The sequence below is a fragment of the Falco peregrinus genome, chromosome 15 (genome assembly GCF_023634155.1).
Source record: "Falco peregrinus isolate bFalPer1 chromosome 15, bFalPer1.pri, whole genome shotgun sequence".
Lineage (NCBI taxonomy): Eukaryota > Metazoa > Chordata > Aves > Falconiformes > Falconidae > Falco > Falco peregrinus.
Genome location: NC_073735.1, coordinates 7,960,695 through 7,983,802, shown reverse-complemented (window position 1 = coordinate 7,983,802; position 23,108 = coordinate 7,960,695). Strand labels below are relative to the sequence as shown.

General features: G+C 57.2%; 2 protein-coding genes across 2 annotated transcripts in view; one reads left to right on the top strand and one right to left on the bottom strand.

The window, feature by feature from the left end:
* Positions 1 to 658: 658 nt before the first annotated feature.
* Positions 659 to 6,174, top strand: HTR3A (5-hydroxytryptamine receptor 3A). The gene is made up of 9 exons (XM_005240083.3): positions 659 to 725; positions 2,744 to 2,907; positions 3,087 to 3,131; positions 3,488 to 3,597; positions 4,216 to 4,385; positions 4,600 to 4,760; positions 5,020 to 5,230; positions 5,410 to 5,643; positions 5,804 to 6,174. The coding sequence occupies exons 1-9, from the start codon at positions 659 to 661 to the stop codon at positions 6,100 to 6,102; spliced, it is 1,461 nt and encodes a 486-aa protein (XP_005240140.3). The 3' UTR covers positions 6,103 to 6,174.
* A 3,092-nt stretch (positions 6,175 to 9,266) lies between these two features.
* The window catches only part of ZBTB16 (zinc finger and BTB domain containing 16), a 63,540-nt gene continuing 49,698 nt past the window's right edge, over positions 9,267 to 23,108 (bottom strand). Inside the window, 3 exon segments of the mRNA XM_005240056.4 lie at positions 9,267 to 12,310; positions 12,583 to 12,750; positions 15,011 to 15,181. Of these exon segments, the coding sequence (XP_005240113.2) occupies positions 12,081 to 12,310; positions 12,583 to 12,750; positions 15,011 to 15,181 (569 nt within the window). The 3' untranslated portion in view covers positions 9,267 to 12,080.

The following is a 23,108-nucleotide window of genomic DNA, read 5'->3' as shown; positions in this document are numbered from 1 at the left end:
AGGCAGCTGGGGAAAGCTTGCTGCCCCCAGGCAGGGGTGTGAAGGGTGGCTGGTAGCACGTGCTGCCTGTGACCTGTATCTGTCAGTGTGTCAGTCTCTGGTGGGATGGATCCACACATCTGTAGGGTGTGAAGGGAAGCCTGGTAACGCCAGAGCCCCACTGCTTCCCTGCTGATGGAAACCTACCCTGTGCCAGTGCCGTATCTCTGCAGCCTCCCAGGACAGACCACCCCGTCTCAGAGGGTTTCCCCCTGACTTTCCGACCACTGAGGATGCCACAGCCCTGGCACCTGCCGTGTCCTCTGCCCCCCTGCCGTGTTCCCTGCCCTGCTGCACATGAGCACCATGCCTGCACCCCCAAAACCCACTTTTCCATGGCCAGGCACCTGGGCAGGGGATGGGGAAGCCCCGGGGGAGTTGGTGGGGTGGGGGATGGCTGAGTGTGCTCATCTCAAAACCTCCCAGCCTGAAACTTGATGAAGCAGGAGAGGCCAATCGTGAGATTAATTGGGCGTTCTCATAAAAACCCGACGGTGGGGGGAAAGTGAGCAAGGAGTGCTGCCTGCCTCCCTGCTCAGGTTCATTCCTCCGTGGAGGCAGCAGGCTGGGGAGGAGGCAGGCAGCGGCTGGGAGCCAGCAGAGTGGTGGCAGGAGAGCCATGACGCCCACTACTCTCGGAGCATTTCTGGCCCTGCTGCCCCTCATTTCGACACTGCAGAGCCAAGGTAAGGCGAGGGACCTGCGGGCAGGGCTGGAGAGCTGGGGCAGAGCAGGGTGCTCCTGGCATCAAAAGGCACGGTGCAATACCTTCCTAAAGCCCAAGCAGCACCGTACAGCAGGCAAAGGCTGCTTTTTAGAAAGACCTCAATGCTACTGAAAAGAAACGTACCTGGGAGAAGCCTGAGTGTGGTAAAGCTCTGGTGTCAGAGCCCAGGGATGCTGCCTGCCTGGGCAATGCAGGCTGAATGCCAGCAGCAAGGTAATGTAGTGTTCAAACCCAGCTCTGCGTTGTGGGCTCCTTGGGACAGGACTTTGATGTACTCTGGAAGCATGCAGAGTCGCAGCCCTGAGGATAGAGGGAAACAGGGTGATCGCCTGCCTGCATCCCTCCATCTGGGAGCTGCAGCCCAAGCTCTCCACCCGATCAAGGGATTTCTCTAATATAACATGCCACCCCTTGTAATGCAGAGCTGAGTTTTGGGGACGACAGTGCATAGAAGCGATGCTGTGCCTAGAGTTTGTAATCTCAGCTCCGCACGGTGCAAAATTGACTGCTGAAATGTTCACAAGCTGTTGTTATTATTTTCTCATTTAACTTTTCTGGGAAATAGTAGAAAAGTCATTGTGCTGTTTTGCAGCAGCACAGCTGGAAGTTTTCAGCAGGTTTGTAACTTGTATCTTTGGACCGGGCAGGCAGCCCCTCGCAGTGGGGCATCGTTCCCGACATCCAAACCTTCTCCCACAGTTAGCACGGGAGAGGTGGCAGAAAAGGAGTGGGGGCAATGATGCTCTTGCCCTAGTGATGCTGGAGGTAAGGAGGTAGGAAGGTCTGTGCAGATGCGCCCCCACATGCCAGGGCCCTGCCAAGTTGCGCCTGGCGAGTTGCTGGTGCAGGTTTGGGGCCGGGCAGATGGGCACGGTGTCTGTGGCAGATGCACAGAGCGGCTGGGGTGAACCCAGCCCAGTTCTCCCTCTGCAAAGTCATTTCCCTGCTGCCAGAGCATCCCGACCCAGAGCTCTGTGGTGCGGGTGTGAGGAGGAGGAGGAGCACGTGTGTGAGCCAGCTACCAGCAGCTGCAGCAGGAAAGGCCGCTTGGCCCCAGCCATGATGACGGCAGTGCTGTTTTCCTCCCCTTGCCCTAATTGCTGCCTCTCGCCCCCCCTCGCCGCCTCCATCGGCGCATGCCTGCCTGGGCGAGGGTCGTGCGCCTGGCTGGCTCCCCAGCATTATTGATTGTGTGCAACATTGGAGGGGCTGAGGCTGCTGGGGTTTTTTTTGGTTTTTTTTGGGTTTTTTTTTTTTAGCTTAAAAGACAGGTTAAAGTTCCTTTCCCAGCAGTTTTTCCCCAAGTTCCCACAGATCTATTCCAATTAGTCCCTTTCATTACAGGGGAATTGGACTCTGGGGCTGGGCGTGCTGCAGAGCAAAGCCACAAGTGTGGCTCTGCTGCCCTGGCTCAGCCGTGGCGTCACCAGCTGCCTTACAGTGAAGACGCGGGTGCCACAAGCAATTTGCTCTGCGATTAATGCTGCCGGCACCAGCCAAGGGATTGTTTCCACAGGAAGCAAATGCCAGGATACCTAATAAATGAATTTAGCATCCTGGTTTATCTCTAACCTTCACTGCCTCTACCTGCAGAGCAAAGAAAAAGTGCCCCTGGAAGGAGTGGGTGGTAGGAAACTTATCTGGGAGCAGTGAGTCCCTCATGGTCCCCTGCTGCCACTGTCCTGGCATCTGTCCAGGAGAGGTGGAAGACGGCAGGCCTGCCCTCTGAGGCTGGGGGAAGGTCACAGTGCCAACCACCTACACAGCAGCATGCATTAATAAAACATTAGGTGTTGGTTCTGGCGGGCAGGCTTGTTTCCCATCAGGATGCTCCTATTGAACTTCAACAGGAAACCCCAAACAGCAAGTGAGGGATGGCACCCAGCAGCATCCCACAGTTTGCTGTATGGGCCAGGATGATTGCAGCCTCTGCTTCGGTGTCAGCAGTGCTCCCTCCCTCCCTCCGTGTGCCAGTAGGTACCTGGCAGGGAGGCCAGACGCCAGAGCCTGCTGAGCCTGCCCTGCGCCGGCTGTCCCACTACCTGCTGTCCCACTACCAGAAGAGCACCCGGCCTGTGCAGGACTGGCGAACAACCACCAACGTGGCCATCGACCTCATGGTCTACGCCATCCTCAGCGTGGTGAGTCCTCTGCTCCCATCCCATGTTTGGTCAGGGCCGCTGCCCTCAGCACAGGCAGCTTCTCCATGTCCACAACAAAGGGAATGTTACCTGGTATGCAGTGTCCTCCTGGCATGCTCTCCCATCCTCCAGTGTGCCAACACCCACTGTGCTGACACCATGTCCTCTTCTTCCTGCAGGATGAAAAGAACCAGGTGCTAACTACCTACATCTGGTACAGGCAGGTGAGCAGATGAGACTGTGAAATCTTGCCCCTCCGTTGCCATGGCCCCACTGGGGCTGAGCACCCCTGTAAACACAGGTTTTCCCATGGGAGAGGTGTGCAGCCCTGCAGGAACATGGCAAGGCAGAACCCCTCCCAGGGGATGACAAGACCTCTTTAGGGCAGGAACAACAAGGCACAGCTTTCATGCTCTGTGCTTAGCACTGTTGGATGGTGCAGTAGCTGGGGGACGAGTCTTTCCTCCCTCTTTCCCATGGATAGCCTTGAAGATGGGTTCCCATGGCAGAATGCTGGGGTTCAGGTGGTGGCAGGGTGAAAGGGACCTTGCCATCCAAGCCCTCTCTACCTTGTCCCCAGCACTGGACGGACGAGTTCCTCAGGTGGGACCCAGCACTCTTCGACAACCTGACGCAGATCTCCCTCCCCATGGAGAGCATCTGGGTGCCTGACATCCTCATCAACGAGTTGTGAGTGTGGCCAAAATCCGGGTGGGCAGACAGCCTGGGGCTGGACCCCCCTTGCCCGTCTCAGGCATGTGCCGCCCCATGCTTTGTATTCCCGGCACAGAGCTGGCAGCCTCCCTGCATCAGGCGAGCTGCAGATGGGGAACGGCTTGGCAGCTGGGCCATTTCCAATGCTGGCTAACCGCAACCATCGGTAATTACCCGTGCCATGCTGGGGGTGGGATCCAGATATCTGGAGAAAGGCTTTGTAAAGGCAGCACAATGAGAGGGCAGCTGCAGATCTGCCGGTCCTTCCTGCGAAGCCAGCCGGCATCCTTCCTGCTCTGCGGGGATTTAAGGTACTCCCACTGGATCCAAAGAGCCCTGGGGCAAGGACACAGATTCCTCTTGGGCTGGCAGAGGGCAGTAGCCTGGGCAGCCACAGAGGTGAAGCCAGGCAGGCATGCCTGCATGGGTATTGCCAAAAAAGCAGATTGGGGCACAGGGCGTGGGGGGGGGGGGGGGGGGGGGGCGGGGCAAATGCCCTCCTGCTGGGCCATTCCCCTCGCAAATGCAGCTCAGCAGGAGAAGTCCCTGCCCAGAGTGCTCCCAGACCACATCTCTGTCCCTCGTGCCCTGCAGCGTGGATGTTGGAAAGTCCCCTCATGTGCCCTATGTCTACGTTGGCCACCACGGGGAGGTGCAGAACCTCAAACCCATCCAGGTGATGACAGCCTGCAGCCTGGACATCTACAACTTCCCTTTCGACGTCCAGAACTGCTCACTCACCTTCACCAGCTGGCTGCACCACAGTGAGTGCCAGGACCCCCACAGCTGGCTGGGGGGCTCAGGGGGAGCGGGCAGGACCTCCGCCAGGCTGGAGCTCCATGCAGAAGGCCCCTCACCCCTCTAGATGGCCCCAGTGGATCGGGGATGTGTGTGGGGAGGGCAGGCACACAGCTGTAGGCGCTTCAGGCCAGACACCCCTGGTCCTCACCTCCCCTCCTCCTCCTCCTCCACCCCCAGTCCGCGACATCAACCTCTCGCTGTGGCGGCAGCCGGAGCTGGTCAAGTTCGACCGGAGCGTCTTCATGAACCAGGGCGAGTGGGAGCTGCTCTATGTCCTCAGCCATTTCCAGGAGTTCAGCGTCAAAAGCAGTGACAGCTACGCTGAGATGAAGTTCTATGTAAGGGTCTTTGGCCACTGCACTTCTCAGGTGTGGGGTGCTAGGGAAGGGTCCTGCCACCAACCCTGTTGCTCCATCACCCAGCTGCTCCGTGCTGCAGTGCTCCTGCCCGCAGGAGGGGAAGCCCCTTGCGCTGAGTCCTTCCTCTGGCTCCCCTTAGTGCATCCCACCATCCTCACCTGCCTTGGTGCAGAGCTGCACCAGCTCATGCCCTCATTTCAACCCTTCACTGAGCCTCACCCATCTCTCTGTCCTGCAGGTAGTCATCCGGAGACGCCCCCTCTTCTACACTGTCAGCCTGCTGCTTCCCAGCATCTTCCTGATGGTTATGGACATTGTGGGCTTCTACCTACCTCCCAACAGTGGTGAGAGGGTCTCTTTCAAGATCACCCTTCTGCTGGGCTACTCAGTTTTCCTCATCATCGTATCGGACACGCTGCCAGCTACTGCCGTTGGCACCCCGTTGATAGGTATGGCAGCACTACCTGCAAGCTGGCTGCCCCGGCAGTCCTGGGCCTGGAGCAGCAGGAGCTGCTGCTCTGTACAGACACCACAGGCCCCCTAGAAATGTGGGCAGGGGGCATTCACTCAGGAACATGCTCAGTGCATGAGTCTTAGCAGGCCACTCACCTCATGGGCATCTCCACAGGCATCTACTTTGTGGTGTGCATGGCACTGCTCGTCATCAGCCTGATGGAGACCATCCTGATCGTGTGCCTGGTGCACAAGCAAGACCTGCAGCCCCACATCCCTGGGTGGGTGAGACGCCTGCTGCTGGAACAAGCTACCATCCTGCTCTGCATCTGGGACAGGAAGAAATTCAGGCAAAGCAGGATGCAGAGCTCGGACATCTCCAGGCAGGTGGAGAGCAATGACAGCACAGGTAAGGGCTGCACAGAGAGGGCCCACAGGATCTGAGGGGTACTAGGTCCTACGTAGCTGCCTATGTAGCCCTAATTTGCATGGTGATCTAGGTCATCATGCAGAAATCCCAGTTTGCGCTCTAAAGAGACTTTTCACACTTGCCTCTCTTGATCCTGCAGCCAAGCTGAACAACTATAGCTGCGAGGACCCCCGGGAGTGTGAGGCGGCGGGGAGTGAGAGGCCAGCACCAGCCTCTGCCGGCCAGGCAGAGGGCTCTGGGCTGGTGCACGGTGTCCTGCGCGAGATCACTGCCATCCGCCAGCTCCTGGAGAAACGAGAGGAGTTCCGTGAGGTCGCCCGTGAGTGGCTGCAAGTGGGCTACGTGTTGGATGTCCTGCTCTTCCGGGCGTACTTGGTGGCTGTCCTGGCCTACAGCATCACACTGGGCACCCTCTGGTCGGTGTGGCGGGACGTCTGAGTTCCGTCCACCTTTTGGGGCAGGAGAGTTGGGGACCTCAGGCGCTGCCTTGCTCTGGAGGGTGCTCCTCGGCTCCGGGATTTGCCGCTGTTAGCCGGCCCGGGATGGCTTACAGCCGCCTTCCCGCCAGCTCCGGAGCAGCGGCACCCGAGCGCGGAGGCAGCGCCGGGGGGGGGCAGCGCCGGGGGGGGCAGCGCCGGGGGGGCAGCGCCGGGGGGCAGCGCCGGGGGGCAGCGCCGGGGGACAGCGCCGGGGGGCAGCGCCGGGGGGCAGCGCCGGGGGACAGCGCCGGGGGGCAGCGCCGGGGGGCAGCGCCGGGGGGCAGCGCCGCGCACCGCTGGCCCCTGCGCGGAGCTTCCCCGCCGTCCCCGGGAGCGCCCCCCGCCCGGCCCGCCCGGCAGCCGCCGCTTCAGCACCGCGGACAGCGGCCCCGCCGGCTCGGCCCCGCGGCTGCCGCGCGCCCGGGGGTGCTGCCGCTCGGGGGTGCCGCTGCCGCAGGGGTCCTACTGTCCCAGGGTCCCGCTGCCAGGGGGTCCTGCTGCCCCGGGGCTCCCCTACCCCTCACCCTGACTGCCCTGGGGAAGCCCGCACCTCCCTGCATGAAGCAGCAGGGGCCACACGCCTGCATCCCTTTCCCTGCTGCTGCCCCTGCTCGTCGGACCCTGTGCAGGGGTTTATCTGCCCTTGGCTTGCCCAGCGGATTCCCACCATGCTCCTGGCCAGCGGTACCGTAAACCGGGAGAGAACCAGTGCTAGCCAACAGCAAATGAAGTGGTGTGCAAATGGGACTAGCGCTGTCGATACTTGGCACTGGAAGAGACCCACAGGGTCACCCATTGCTACTACACCTATGGTCAGTCGCCATGTGGCCTCTTCTCCACCCCAGCCAGGGCTGGGGCACGAGGCTTAGAGAGGGAAGAACCACTGGCTGCATTCCAGAGCAGGGCGCTGAGCCCAACCTGTGAGGAGCAGAGCTGCCCGGTGCAGCACCTGCTCTCATGTCAGGTGTCAGGGGTCTGTGGCAGGAAACACTGACAGTGTTTTCAGGGTGGTCCCTGGCCCTGTTAGGCTTGCCTAAGACCCTGTAAAAGTATAGCTCGCTTTTCATGCCAGTAATGTACCTGAGCAGCCAGCATGGGCAACATCCTCTTGAAAGCGCTGGAGATGATGGGAGAGCCTGTCCTATGCTCCAGGAGCATCTCTGCATACGGCTGGGCTGCAGGCGAGAGGTGGGTTGACATCACCTGGCTCCCCTAAGTCCACCTGCAAGCCCACTGGCCCCAGACCAAGGGCCCTGCTCACTGTCACGGAGACGTCATCTGCAGGAAAACTTCCTGCTGAATGACAGGGGGGCTGAGGATGGGTGGAGCGGACTCCTGCTGGTGCCGGCCTGCGCTAATGTGCTGATGGTCTGTAAGTGGCTGCCTATTGATGAGGTGTCCAGTTAAAGAGTTCGCAAGACACTAAATCAGCCCATTGATTCGGCTGAGATCGATGGTGCTACAGACCTGATCACTGCAGTGGGCAATTAACACCCTCTGGAATGAGCCACCTTCGTGTAACATCAAACGCTCCAACAGACAAATCCAATGGGCCCATTGACCCAGGCACGCGATGCCACCCAGCCTGCATGTTTGAGGTGGGGATGGGGCACCAGGACCCCTGATCCAGCCTCCACCATCCCTCTCCTGCCAGCTGCGACCCTGGATGCCCCTTGGGGATTCACCATGAGATGCTCACCTGTGCTGCTGCATCCCACAGACCACGTCAGTTGCCACATGGGCGCTTGGTCCTTGCCCTTCCCTGTGCTAAAAAGCCATCCCTCACCCAACCTACCCGCCTTATGTGGCTCAGCACTCCTTTCCCTCTGAAAGAGAAGCTGCCCAAGCTGGAGGAAAGATCCAGGTTCTCCCTTTGCCCTCTTGCCGCTTTGGGAAGTGCCACACACGGGGAAAAAGTTCCAGCCATGTCTCCCAGAGAGGCCTGGATTTTCCTCTTAAAAAAAAAATAAATCAATAAATCTGAATCTAATCTCCTAATAAAGGTTTAATGAGGACATAATGTTGATGGAACAGAACATTGTTGCAGCATAATCGCTCCCAGCTGCTGCGCGAATGTGCAGACAAAGGCCTGGTCCTATGACAATTTCCCTGTTATAATAACGCCTTTGTACCAGGCCGAGTGCTGGAAAGGGGGTTCATTCCCCCTTCTCCCGGGGATGTTGCAGCCGCCAGGTTGCTTGCAGCGGGACCACCTCTGCTTGCCTGAACCTGGGCCACAGTTCTCCCCACCTGCACAAAGCCCCCCTGGACAAGCTGTGCTGGGGGCAGCCCAAGGGACCACCAACCAGGACCTTGGGGTGGGCGTGCAGCCCCCCAGACCCACCGGGGAAGCCCTGGGCCATGGGACAAGCCCGGCCTTGAAAGCAGCACGTGTGGCAGCCCAGCACGTGTCATCTATCTGTGGAAAAAAAAAGTGATGCTTTGCATCCTCTAGTCATGCTGTAATTAATGTCTAACTGCATTGGAACGTCGAGGCGGGTGGGGGGCAGTACCCATGGGACACGGGCATGGCCGGGCAGTGCTGTCAGCACCCACCTGGCCCCGCTGCAGTGTGCCATACAGTTTGCCGCAGCACAAAAGGAGTGCAGGCGCTGCTGTTAATGTAGTCAGTAAATAAATAAAGGAGGGCTTAAGCTTAGTGTACAGCAATCAGTTGAGAACTACAGGATAATTAACACAGCGGGGGGCCAGACTACTCTGCAGTCAGGTTTAAATGAACGAGTTCACTTTCATTGAGGCAAACTTGCTCAGCTCCCTGGTGAGCCACGCAGGCAGGCAGGCAGGCAGGCGGGCAGGCAGGCGGGCAGGCAGAGCGCTGTGGGATGGGAAGCGGCGTGTCCCCGAACGAGGGATGCGGGGTTGCTCCCCAGCTGTGGGGATGTTGGCATCCCCGCATCCCACAGGCAGCCCACACCTGCAGGGGTTGCTTTAGGGATCCCCGCCCCCCCCGTCCCCGCCACAGCCCCAGAGGAGCAGAGAAGGCACCCCCAAACTCACCACTGCGGGTCCCCCCATGGCTCGCCCTGAGCTGGTGGGATGCATCCTTCCTCCTCCTCCTCCTCCTCCCGGCAGGCACAGGCACAGGAACAGGAGACGGCAGGCCGAGACAACGGAATTACCTTTATTGGTTGTTTGTTTTTTTTTCTAACTGCAGATTCAAGGTATACAACTGAACATTGCTATTTTCCTTATGAGACTTATAAATAAAAATACAAAAAATGTTCACTACAAAAAAATCTACCATTAGTAGGATGTAAAAAATATTCTCTTTGCTATAGAAGGCACGAACTTCACTTAGTGACACATGGAGAGAAAAAAAACTGCAGCAGTATATTCTTCTTCTTTTTTTTTTTTTGTCTTTTTTTTTTTCCTCTGTCAGAAACACTGAAGTCTTACAAAGAAATGCATCTGAATCTACACAGGACGAAGGCAGATGCAGAGAGCTGCAACTAGGAGACACCACAACTGTTTTTGTTTTTTTTCTTTATTTTTCAGGAAACTTTTAGCTAACGGCATCTGTGGCTAGAGGACAGAGAGGACTCGCAAGCAGAACCGCAAGGGAGTGAACGGCAAGGGGAGAAGGAGGAAGTTGTACAAAAAATAGGAGCCGATAGATACTCTGAGAAAATCAAAGGGGAACTTGGGCACCTTCTGCGCCCGGGCTCAGAGAGGTGCTGAGGTAGACGGAACGAGGACAGCGACGGACCCGAACCACGAGCGGCAACACAGAGCAATGGGACAGGCAGGCGGGCGCTCACGACACTGACGACAAGCCAGGGGAGAGGGAGCCCGGGGCTGCGGGGCCCTGCGGGGCGCTTGGTCCTCACTGCTACGATACACATATATATACTTTTATATATATGGAGGGGTGGCGTGGGCTGTGCCACGGCCAGCTGCGCCATGGCAAACAGGTGTGGGGACAGGTGCCCATGGCACCGCTCCAACTTCAATCCCAACGCTGGCACAGCTGGGAGGCTGCAGCACTAAGAGGAGGAAAGGGGATGGGAGGGGAGGTTAAAGCAAAAAAAAGCCACATGAGCTCGGCCGTGTGCTCCATGGCACCATGGCACCCATGGCCAGCAGTGCTGGTGCACCACAGGGAGCTACTGCACACGTGCCAGAAATTGCAGCAACTTTCCATGTGAAAGAACTGGTTTTGTTTGTTTTGTTTTGTTTTGTTTTGCTTTTTTTTAATACTTTTTCTTTTTTTTTTTTCTTAGGCACAACAATTAAACAAGCCGTTCTCCACCGTCACATCCCGGATTGTACAACAGCGGCCTCCACCCCACGCGGAGCAGCAAAGGTCCTGCACGCAGAGGCACACGTGCGTGCAAAGCCGGACCAGGGCGCGAGGGAGGATGCTGCTCCTGCAACCGCATCCCTGCTGGGCAGGAGGAGAGGTGGGATGGGCTCTGGTGGGATGGGCTCTGGTGGGACAGGCATCCCAAACCAAGAGGGGCCATCAGCATCCCTCCAAACCCCATCCAGACACCGTCCCGCACCCCCCTACTCTTTTCCCCCCTTTTTTACCCAAACACAGCAAAATGACAAAAAGCAGCCGTGGCCGCAAGCACCGCACAGGATGGAAACCACGGAGCCTGCTTCCACAACCGCGAAGGAGAAACACAACATAAACAAACACAAGAGGTAGCTTCAGAACCGACGCCCCCGGCCCCGTGGGGCCAGGCAACAAATACCAGTTTTGGTAAGGATAATGCACAACGGGAGGCCGGCAGGGATGCTGCCACCACACCACCCCTCCACCGCCAGCGCCGAGCATGTGGCTCGTGCCTTCCCGGCCACACCGCCCCCCGTCCCCCCAAAATCAATAAAAGCTCATGAGGTCACAAAAAACCGAGGTAATTTCAAGTAAAATGTGCTAAACGCGGAAATATTCCAAAAGAAAGTTCAAAAAAAAACAAACAAAAAGCAAAAAAAGCGGCGAGCGAAGCTGCCTGCCACTGGGCATCCCTCGCTTATGTGCTCCTGCAGATGAGGGCTGGGCAAAAAACCACGCTTGGCACCTTCCAGGCACCCCAAATTAGCAGAAAAGAACAGGATCCCCCCATTCAGAGCAATGCCATGGCACTAGCATTGACCACACATCACCAAACCGGCTGCATCTCCCCATGGGAGGCTTTGTTCTTGCCCCCTGGGAAGGCAGGGAAGGAAGGGGAAATGCATAGAGAGGTCTTTGGTCAGGGGGAGGGCGGCAGCCTGCGGGCACCCCTCGCACCCGCCCAGACCCCGGGCAGCACTGTGGGGCAGCACCATGGGGCAGCACTGCGAAGCAGCCTGGCTCGCACGCGCTTCCCTGCCCCAAACACCCTCCTCCAGCTGGGACCCCCCCGGGGGATGCTCTTGCCAAAGCACTTATGGCTTGCTGGACGCCGGTGCTCTCCCACCTGCAATGCTGCAGCCCAGGAGTGTGGGAACCCTCCCGAAACAGGGGCTGAGCCCCACATGGAGCTGTGTCCCACGTGTGAGGCTCAGGTCTCCTCAGCAGGGCATCCATGGTGAGGTCTATGCGGTGACAGAGCACACCAGAAATTAAAGCCTGCCCAAAGCACCGGCCATGTGTGTGCTTTCGGGGAAGCATGTCGTTTCTACCCGATCTTCCTGGCAGCGCCGGTGGTGACAGAGGGGCTGACTGGGAACCAAATACCTGGGGGCTGCAAGGGGTGAAAGCTGCCCCGTGGCAAGGTGCAAGCAGCCTGAGCAGCCGGGGAGGGGGCGCAGATGGGGCTGGCAAAGGGGCGAGTGCATCCCTCCGCCCCGGCGCGAGCTGCAGGATCCTTCCGGCGAGAAGCAATGAACGAGAACTGAAAACAAACAAGGCTGTGGACGCTGCGGGTTTGGTGGTTTTTTTTGCCCAGTCCTTTGCCACTTGGCCCCGCCGCCCCTGTGCCTCCTCCCTCAGACGTAGCAGAGGTAGAGATAGGTCTTCTCTATCCGCCAGTCGGTGGGGATCTCTTCCGGCTTGTGGCCCTTCATGTGCTTCTGCATGGCGGAGAGGCTGGGGCAGTACTCCAGGCAAATGGTGCACTGGTAGGGGGAAGCGCCGTTGTGGGTCCGAAGGTGTTTGATCATGGCCGAGTAGTCCCGGGAGCGCTGGTGGCACAGCTTGCATTCAAAGGGCTTTTCACCTGTGGGAAACAGGGGTGTCAGCGGGGGCTTGGGGCCTCCAGGTGGTAATTAACTACCGGCATTGATGCTGCCGTGGCAGGCACAGCCGATAACCAAGTAATGAACAGCAAAACCAATCTGACTATTGATCTCCTATTTGCAATAGTTACTCGTTGGCGCATCCAATGATTTGCTATCCCCGGCTGCCACCCAGGTCCACACTCTGGCATCTCCACTGAGGGAGCGGTCCAGCATCACAGGCCTCTCCGGAGATCCCCCCAGCAGCACCTACCTGTGTGGACCCGGTAGTGGGTTTCCAGCTGGTGTTTGAGGCTGAACTTCTTGCCACAGCCATTGCACTCGTAGGGCTTCTCACCGGTGTGGATGCGCTTGTGGCCCTTCAGCGTGCTCTCGTCCCGGAAGCAGCTGCCACAGAACTCACACTCATAGGGGTGGTCACCTGCAAACACACGGGTATGTCAGAGCCACCGCCATGGCCACTGCACCCTTCCAAAACTGGCTGCCCAGCCTGCATTTACCCCCGGCACCTGCTGCCGCCATCCTGGGGGATGAAGCAGCCCAGCCACCCCAGCATGGCACATTGGCCCCAGCATCCCTGTGCATGTGGGATGCTCGGGTCCACAGCAGGGTGAAGACACCAGAGGGTGCCGTGACCCTCCCGACACCCATGCCCAGGCTCTTCGCCCGGCATCACCGGCGTGGCCCCAGCCCCAGACATCTCCTGTGCTCCAGACCGGGCAGCTGATAAATGAACTCCGGTTCGGCACCATAGGCAGAATGATTTGAAGGAAAGGTGAGGGCTCTAGCTACTTATTTATTACAGCCGCGAAGGCAAGGACAATAAAGATAGATTGATCGTCCGAGACTTTGTTCATGAATATTTAAATATTACTGATTTGTCTTGTCACTGTAATTACAATTTCTCTGTGCCGCATATCCTACAAGCACAGTTTATGGTAAAGAATGGCGAACTGTATTTCACTTGTCCTGCTGCAGATGTGCGGAGCTGCCAAGCGTGTAATGTTCCCCGCATTTCATACATTTTCTTCAGCTGTGAAGGCTTAAGTCATCCACAATGACCTACGTTTTTTCATTATCCCCATGTCAAACTGCACTCGTGCCTGGGCATAAATTGTCCTTCTCGTTATATACTCACATGCCTGTGCTTTCGCTTCCTCTTTAAAATGATATTTTACTCTCTCCCTGCGTGCTGCAGCCGAGACCTGCGGCTCCTCGCCCCCTCCCACAGCTAGTGGCTGGGCACCAGAGGAGGATGATGCTCGGGATGCATTTCGGATCCCCCTCCAAAGGCGAGGCAGGTGGTACCTGCTGGCATCTGCGTTTCACCTCCCCGTTCCACATTCCAAATTATCACCTTGGGTTTCGATACTACAGTCAAAGATAGCAATGTCGCTGCCTGAGGCAGACAGCATTTTCCATGTGCTCAATTTTTAGAAGAAGCTGTGTAAATGGGGGATGGGGCCCCCGGAGCACTCCAGCCCCAGGAGGGGCGTGAGCATCCTGCATCAGTGCAGAATGAAACCAGGCAACACGATTACACACCCCTAAAGCACCGATGATCCCGCTGTTTTTTCACAGCCAAGAGCTGCTAAAGCAGCAGAGGTCAGGGTGGGACACGCATGGCCCGACCCACAGCCCAGGTCACCGGATTACTGGCTATATATAGCTCCAGCACTTGGCATTAACGTGCTTATCACCGGCGCGCAATTCCTGTTTCCCACATCGGGATCCCAAGCTCAAGCATTCGTGTAGGTCCGGCAGCTGCCAGCCACAGCCTCCATGGGGTGACCTTCCCGTGGTGCTGCTTGCATATTCCCCCAGAAGCTGCTCTGATGTCGCCTTTGGAGGCTGTACGCACACACACTGCTGAACAGGGGAAAGGAGAAGGGGTACCCTGGTCTGGCATGCATCTTCCTCCCTTCCAGCAATAAAAGCGCAGCTGGGGAGGGTACCCAACCCTCCAGCTCATGTAGGCACAGGGTGGGCAAAGAAGGCTTCACCTGTGCAGCTACAGAGAGCCGTGGTGCTTGCTGCCATGCATGGCGGGGCTGTGGAGCACCAGGCAGGCTCCCCCCTGCACGATCCTGCTCATCCCCCAAGGATTTGTTTTTTCTTGCCCTGGGGTGTTTTGCAGCCAAACCCAAGTGACAGTGCTCACTGAGTGGCCAGGACCTCTCCCCTTGCCCTCCCCTGGTCCTGCCTGGGGATGCTGGTGGGGGAGCTGAGGACGCGGTGCAGGCACTTTGAGGACACGGCATAAGGCGGTCAAAGCCCGGCTCTCCTGCCCGACTCCTCTGGAGCTGAGCCCTGCCCCAGCAGGCTGTGCCACTGAAGCACCAGCTACACGTAGCGCAGGTCGCCCTAATCCCATTAGGGCCAAGCACTGGCTGATTATGTGCATCTACTGCCTGTAAGCCGACGAAGTGGGTATGACCGCACACCCCCTAAGAAGGTCACATGTCACCTTACACTGGATCAACTGGTTACATGCAGCTTTCTTTTTTTTCCCCCGTTTCATTTTTTAAATCCACAAAACCTCAACTGCAGTTGCCTTGACACTTTTAAGACAATTTCACCATTTCCCCCCCACACTTTTTTTTTTTTTTTTTTTCATAAAGTGGGAAGAAGCCTGCCCTAGCTGCCCCAGCCTGAGCATCCTGGTGGCAGTGCCATCGTACCTGTGTGGGAGCGGAGGTGCCTCTTGAGTGCGGTGTGGCTGGGGAAGGTGCGGTTGCACTCGCTGCAGATGTAGCTGCGCACCCCGGCGTGCACCTCCATATGCTGCTGCAGGGCGCTCTGCGTCTGGAACCGCTTGCCACACAGCAGGCAGAAAACGGCCATGTCTGTACCTGCGGGAGAGGGAGAGATCCCACTCAGGCACCACAGAATCACCCAGCACCTCACTGCATCAGAGCTGGCTGCCAGCCCCAGCCCTGCGATGCCTAGCGATGCCCAAATGCAAGGCAGCAGCTGGGCGATCACTGCACCCCCACACACCTGTGAGAGCTGCTCAGCTCAGGCCTTGTGATGCTGAGGGACCCTGAGAAGTGCCCCACCAAGCCACCCCGAGGTGCGGTGGGTGGGATGCAAGAGGGCCACATGCCCACCCCTGTACTGCCTGCAATCCCAAGCCCTAATATGAACACAAGCTCCGTCCCACCGACCGTGGGTGTAATAGCGGCTGCATCAACACAACAGCAAAAGGAAGGAAAAACCCCCAATCCCAGACACTTACACACCGTCAATAAAAATATCAGACTTTTGTGTTATTAAACTATTTGTTTTCGTTTATGCATAGCTGATTATTCAGAACCTATGAGTCAGTGCAAATTGTATTACGCGGGGAGATTAAGCAAATAAATGCTAGCTTTTTGGAGACATTAAAATGTGAGGACTATGGAAATAAAATTATCTAGAAAATTGTATTAGCAATTCATTAGCAGCAGCAAGATGTTCAAGGTAACTGACGAGGCTGCGCTGCCTTTAGGCGCAGCAGGGGCTGGAGGGCTGCTGCCTGCTGCACTGCCAAAACCAGCCCGGGGGGGGACGACCCAGCTGAGTCGATGGAGGGAGCCTGCTGGGACCACTGCACTGCGGGGCACCTGCTGTGGCAGTGCTGGCACTGGGCTCCTGCCTGGTGTGCGGGCAGGTGCCAGCTACGGATGCAGCATCCTCCCGGCCAGTTCCGCACCCCAAACCTGGGGACTGGCCAGGTGATGGGCATCCCTGACGGCATCTCGGTGCGCATCGTCACCCACCCCGGCATCACGCTGTCACCTGCACCTGCACAGTGGCACGCCACAGCCAGCTCTGCCCTGCAGTCTGGGGATGCAGGAGGGATGCTCAGCCACAGCCTTGGCAGGGCATGCAGTGGGCTACCCAGAAATGCTTCCAAATCTGCCCAAACCCCCTAGTGAAATGGGAATAAAAGCAGCAAGAGAAGCGGCCCTGCATAGGAGCTGCCTTTCTCCCTCTGCAGGGATTTATTCTAGGGGGGGTGTGGGCTCACGCACACCACCCCCCCACCCCCCCCAAGCTGCGGACAAAACGCTCCCAAGACCGAAAAAAAAAAAAAAGCATCCCCAACGGGCTGTAGGAAGCAAATCCCAAGAGGTATGTGGCCCCGAGGCCCTCGGCGGCCCAGGCGGTGACAGCAGGACGGGTCAAAGGTCCCCGAGGCTGAGCCCCCAGCGCCGCGGCCAGCTGCGGAGCGGAGGCCCCGGCCGGCGGGATGCCGGCCCCGATAAATCTGCCGCCAGCAGCCCCCGCTGGGGCCGGGGACAATGGGCTCCCGTAGGGGCGGAGGGCAGGACAATGCCGCCGGGCTGGCGCGCGGGGCCGTAACAAATCCTCCCTGGCACTGTAGGGCCCTCATTTGTGAAACTAATTGGCCCCTGCTTAAAAAAAAACAAAAACGGGCCGACTCCAGCAGCCACAGCAATGGGGATGAGCTGCCTCATGCATGCACAGGGGCATGCACCCGCCGGCCCATGGGGACGATGTTGGTCCCCCAGGGCTGGGCATCCCCCGGGGTGCTGCTTGCCAACACCTGCAAAAGGCATTTTTTCATGTTATTATTAATTTTTTTTTTAGGTAACGCATTAGTAAATACACAAACATGCCAGACAGGGAGGTTGCCATGCGCTGGCACAGCTCGTGGGGATACCTGGTGCTAGCCGCCCTCCAGGAGTGGAGCATCTGTGGTGCGTGAAGGCTGATGCCAGCCCATGCAGAGGCGGAAGATACAGGAGATGGCCCAGCTTCCCAGCATTGAGCCCAGCGCCCAGTGGTGGGACGCTGAGGACTGAGGTCAGGCACTGCTGGTCCGCAGCCCCAAGGCTCCACCGAGGTGGCTCTCCAGCAGCCAAGGACCAAGGCACCAAGCAGGGACTCTGCCGGGCACCATTCCACTGTGGGTGTTCAGTTAAGCTGATATCCCCCACTCCCCCCCGCTTTCCTAAGCTTCATGTGCACTGATGTCCCACCTTTGAGAGAGGATGGGAGGGGGGAAAAAATGAGAAAGCTCATGAGTGGATGCCCGGGGTCATTGCTGTCCCTGCCGCTGCTGGGCTTTGGGAGTACCAGGCTTGCCGCAAGGAGAGCCGCACCGGGCGACGCAGGAACTCAGCCCTGTTCTCTCGGCCAGAGCGCATCCCTGTTCTCCAGGCCGGAGCGCATCCCTCTTCTCTCACCCCATGCGCATCCCTGGGCTCCCAGCTGGAGCAGCCCTGAGCCAGCCCTCAGCCATCAGAAGAAAAATCACCCCCGATAAAGAAACGCCACTGCCCCAAACCAGTGAGAGATGGATTTATTCATTTCCCTGACGTTTTAATGGTTTCTCCCCTTTTTGCAAGAAGATGATTACAAATTAAGCGGCATTTAAACGCTTTTTACTGTCAACAATTAAAAGGGGTGAAGGCGGGCGAGCAATTCATTCCCCGGGAAACGTGGCAGCTCTCGGCGGGCGCCGCTGGCCCTTCCCTCTACTGTACACCGCACAATGGCCCCGAGCGCGCCATTAATTTTGCAGGACGTTCAAAAGCAAATTAAAATATAAAAAGCCCCTGGGCACAAAGATAGATACTGAGGGAGGGGGCGGCGTAGGTCAAGCTCGTGGAATTAAAGTCTTAGCAACTGGGGAGGTTTAAAGTGCAGCCCCGTTGCACCGTGCTCGGCAGCCACCTTCGCCCGTCTTCCCCGGTTTTATATAGGTCTGACAGACCCGGCGCTGTTTGCCGGCAGCCGTAAACTATTAGTGGGGTGGCTGTTGGCGCTGACGCGGGGCTCAGAGGCAGAGGCTGGAGCAGGTTGGGTTTCAGATGCTATCTGGGCAAGCGCGCCAGCCACATCGTGCAGGGCAGTTTTCAATAGCAGGTGGTCTAAGGTCTGTTTTTTAGGGGATAGAGGTTTGCTGGAGGCAGGAAAAACCCTACAGCCATGAGCCTGAAGGCGCGCATCCCGGCTTTCCGGCGGCCCAATCCCAAATAAGCACAATCACTGGAGACAAGCAAGATGCGACGCGCAGTAGTCAGGGGCTTTTCCGCCCCTGTCCAAGTCACGGTGAAGGATGCTGCAGGCGTCACGGCGTCGAGCGCAATGCTGTCTCCCGCCCACCGCCTCTGCGAGGTGAGGAATTAAAATAAAAACCCGCGTGGCGACAGGGTGAGGGAGGCAGGCTGGGTCTCCCTTCTGTGCTGGGAAGGAGCCGGGTGGGTTTCAGCCAAGTTTAGGATGCGGGAGGTGCGCCGGCAGGAGAAAGGCAACACGTCCCCTTTAAAAGGAAATATAATTTACAGTGTGCAGCCAGGCGGCCCATAGTTTCAATCTCGTTTACTATAGAGAAAACTCTGCTAGCTGTTCTCTATCCCACAAATCCGATTTAATCAGACAAGCCAGCCAGCGTGGCTTGAAGTAAAAACGGATAATTAGTAAACAGAGAGCTACTTCAGTGCTTCATTGGCATTCGAGCCGGGCTAGTGTGTCGCATTTAAAATGCAGTCTGATGAAGTTTACAAAATCAAACCATTTGTTACTCCTATTGAAGAGGCTTCAGGCCACTTGCAATTAAATTGGAATTAGTGCTCAGAATGAGATACAGCAAATTCATACTAAAAAGGGATCTGACTTTCAGACATTTGACTTCAAGTTTCTCCCCAATGTGCGTGCGCACGCGCCAGCCAGCTAGCCCCCCAGACCCTGCAGCAGCACCGCTGAGCCCAGACCCCCAACGCAGGCAGGTCTAGGGGGACCCGGGGATGCTCCGGCAGCAGGGAAGGGGGGACCGAAGGGGACTGATGGTGGTGAAGCATCCTCTGCTGAGCCCCAGCTGCAGCAGCGTGGCTCTGGTGGTCCCCAGGCATGCGGAGCCAACGTTGGGATGTACAAACCAAACTGCCCCTCCCCAAATCCTCCTCCTAACGCTGCCATCTTTTCCCTGTCTTTCCTCAGAGTGGTGTTACACGACTCGAAAAATGAGGCAGATCTGTCCGTCCACTGCAGCAATAATCAATAGCATCAGAAACCTGTAATCAAAGGCTGCAGAGGGGCACGCTGGGAAGGCTCTGGCATTACAGCAGGCATGAGGGTGCACTCATCGAAGGGTGCCAGCAGAGCCTGTTGCTGCCTCCCATGCCCACCATAAAACCCCCCAAACCCTTGACTCATGTCCTGCAAATCTGGGGTCTTCCACAAGACCACGCCTCCTTCCATCTTCCGATTCAACAAAATCTCTTACGTGATGCACGTGCCAAAGAGGCGCACTAAAACTGCCGCTATCATTAGGACTGCAGCAGACAGCTCTGAAACACTCTGGCCATGCAAATGGGGAGCTCAAGGGCTGTTGGCTCTCCCCGAATGAGAATCCAGGGATGTTTGATTTTTTTTGTCAGTGTGTCAAGGGGTCCCTACCAGCCTCCACCTCCTGGACAACGCTGCTGGCTGCAGGGGAGGCTGCAGGCTGCTGGCGTGCATGAAAAGCAATATTAGGGGAGGAAGAAACCATGGGCAGCTGCAGCTGGAGAGCTGCAGGTAACCCTCCTTTCCAGCCCTGCCCACAGGGGAGCAGACAGGGAGGCAGCAGCAGTGCTGGCAAGGGGTGCATCGCCCGGAGCATCCACTCCTGCAGCCCATGCATGACTCCATCACCCGTGCCCAGGCAGCAGCACTTGCCCCATCGTTGCTGTTACACATCCCTGCTGGCTTCGGCACAGGACGCCCACCGTGGAGGGTGCAGGCTGGCCCCCGCGCTGCCTGGCGGCTGATGTCCCAGGGGCAGGGGCTCGGCAGGCGACGGCTGCCCAGCTCGGGCAACATGTGTACGGACAGGACTGAGAACCATAAGAGCCAGTGGGACTTACGCACGTACTTAAGGCACCGGGTTCAGCTTGGCATGGAGGGCTCCCTGGAGCCACCACGTATGTCTCGCTGGCACCAAGCTGAGGAGGAGGATGTGTGATGAAGGACAGGCAGAAGCAATGGGCACTGGCATGGTCCCAGAGATGCTGGCTGGTGGCACCAGCACCAAGGTTGCGTTTTGCCCTGGGAGGGTGGTGGGTGTGCACTGCTCAGAGTAAGGAGATTAATCCAGTTTTGGTGTCCATTTTCAGGATTATTACGAAACCAAAAGCAGCGTTTTTGGTGACAGCACCAAAGCAAACCTGCGAGGCAGTGTAGGGAGCCCTTCTCTGGATGCTGCTGTTGGGATGCACGACGCCTGCCCATGCACACGTGGATGCACAGGTTTTTAAGGGTGTCATGCTGGGACAGCGGAGCCAGCCCTTTACGACCCCCTGGCTGTTCTGGTGTAGCACCAGCACAAAGGTGCTATTGAGGTGTGACGGTGGCAGCCGTTACCATGCCGGCTGCTTGGTTGGAGCCCAACAGCCCCTACAACCTTCATGGTTAAGTAAAGACAAGGCGGGGTGGAAAAAAACCCGGATGATAAACACACGAGAAGTGCATGCTCTGTGCCAGAGTCACCAAATCATCCCGGTTTCAAAGGCTGCCTCCAGTCTCCACTGCTCGTCTTCTGCACTAATTAACATCTTTATGAAAGGCAACTTCTCCCAAGGGGGCAATTGTTTGATTATTATTATTTACTCAGAGATAGCGCAGCTTTTCTTCCCAACTTCAACCGACTACGGGAAATTAATTCTTAAAAAGCAGCCGGCACCGCCTGCTCTTCTGCTGCTGCTTTTCCTCCAGGGCTGGATGCAGCCAGGCTGGATGCAACAGAAGGGCAGGGCATGCCCCTTCCCTGGCACTGCCTGCCGTGGCGGCACCCACTCGCCTTTTTACTACCGCCTAGAAAAACTCAAGTGTTTCAGAGCAGATGTATGACATTGACCTTGCAAGCACAGGGGATTACTTCCCCCCACCCCGCCCAGCACCCAGCCGCAGCCCTGTTCTCCCCACTGCCTGGGGCAGGATGCATACAGAGGATGCCTGGAACACGGGCGCCCGCAGTGAACTGGGGGAGCAGGCGGCAAGCCCCACGCCGTGGCTCTGGCATGGGCAGCTCACGCCTGCTGGGGGTGATTTATTCCGGGGGCCATCTGGACCAGGGGGACAATGCAGTCCTGCATCCCAGTGACCCGGCGCATTAGTCACACCCTCCCTGCTCGACCTCTCCATCTCTTTGAGCGCCGCGAGACAAGAGCATCCCCTTCTCGCTGCCTTTTTGGGGGGCCCTTTGCTCCCCCCAGTCTTATCAGCTGCACCTTGCCATCTTCCCCACTGCCCTGCATCTCCATCACCATCACCATCATCACCATCACCTTTCTTCATTGAGCTTTTCTGCGATTGCTCAGGCAACAATGATTACGAGGGAGAGCGAGCGGGGAGGGAAAGAGCCCAGTGACTATTAGTGGCGGTGGCTTTATGGCAACAGGCACACAACTCATTCGTTTCATGTTTCGCGGAATATAAAAGCGCTGAAACATTTTAATTTTAAATTCTTATCATTGAATTTACTGCTTTTCTCTCGCAATGATTTGTGTTGCTTTTTAATTTTTACAGTCTCTACAGAAGCCAGATGCTACCGCCTAGGGCCAAAATAATAAAAACCCGCCGCAGTCGCGAGTTACAGAACAAAAAGGAAACGCGCGGCTGACAGAAGTTAATATCTCAATTTAACAGTGCTGCTCCGCTAATGATCCTTTGATATGTGTTTATTTAGAAAGGTCTGATCTTGACCTTGAAAGCAAACTAAACCACAAAGTCTTTATGAGAGGAGAGAAAGACTTTATTTATAGACTGGCTTTGCGTCAATCACGGCGGCAGCTGGACCCGCACTGGGTGAAGCACTGCCAGGCAGCCCATGGGTCCAAATGGGGCGTTGATTGAGGGACGCATTTTTTTGGGGGTGAGATGGGGGTTGGCTGCCGAGGAGGGCTGCAGCATGCCCCCTATCTCCAGGGTAGATGCTGAGCCCACCTGCAGAGACCTGCCTGCAAACCAAGGGATGTGGGCAGCTCCTTGCCTGCCAGAGATGCTCCGCAGGGGGACAGCATCTGCCCAGGCGCGGCCCTGCCAACAGCACAGGGGACAAGCCGTCCCCAAGCACACCCTGCCCAGCTCCTTGTCCCCAGCACATGGGAAGAGCCGCTTCCACTCTCTGGCTGCTGCAGCACCCAGCTGCTTCATGCCTCCTGGAACATGGCACCCAGACTTCGGAAAGAAGAGGGGGAACACTCAGACCTGCACCAACACAGTACCAGCAGGTTTTCCTCCCAAAGAAACCAAGTGTTGCGCAAACCCAGCCTTTGGAAACGAAAATCCGATGACGCTTTTAGGGACTGATCCCGTTACACTGCATTTCCACCTCCCGGCTGGGGGAGGTGAGAGTTTCCCAGCTTCCTAACACTGTGTGAGCCCTGGAACGCACTGTGGAGCCTTCACACCTACAGCGTGCTGTGCTTTCAAGCCTAATTTCTATTTTTTTTAGGCCAAACAGTTGTTTGATGACATCTGCAAACCCTAAAGCCTTCTGGCCAAAGCTGGAGGCATGCCCTCCTTGCAATGCTGTAGTCCCCAAAGCCTTATCCTTGTAGGGAGTATCTACCAAAAATATACCAATATGTATCAAAAAACGTTCAGGCAGCCAAAAATGTACCACATCAATGGGGACAACCTGCCCTTTCCAGCACCCATTAGGCACTTTGGCACCAACGAGCTTATGGCCGCGGGAAGCTCTGTAAGACCAGGAATACTATAACCCCTCTGGGGAGCTGGGACAGGAGGGTGCATCTTTGGGACACAGGGGCAGCACGTTTGCAT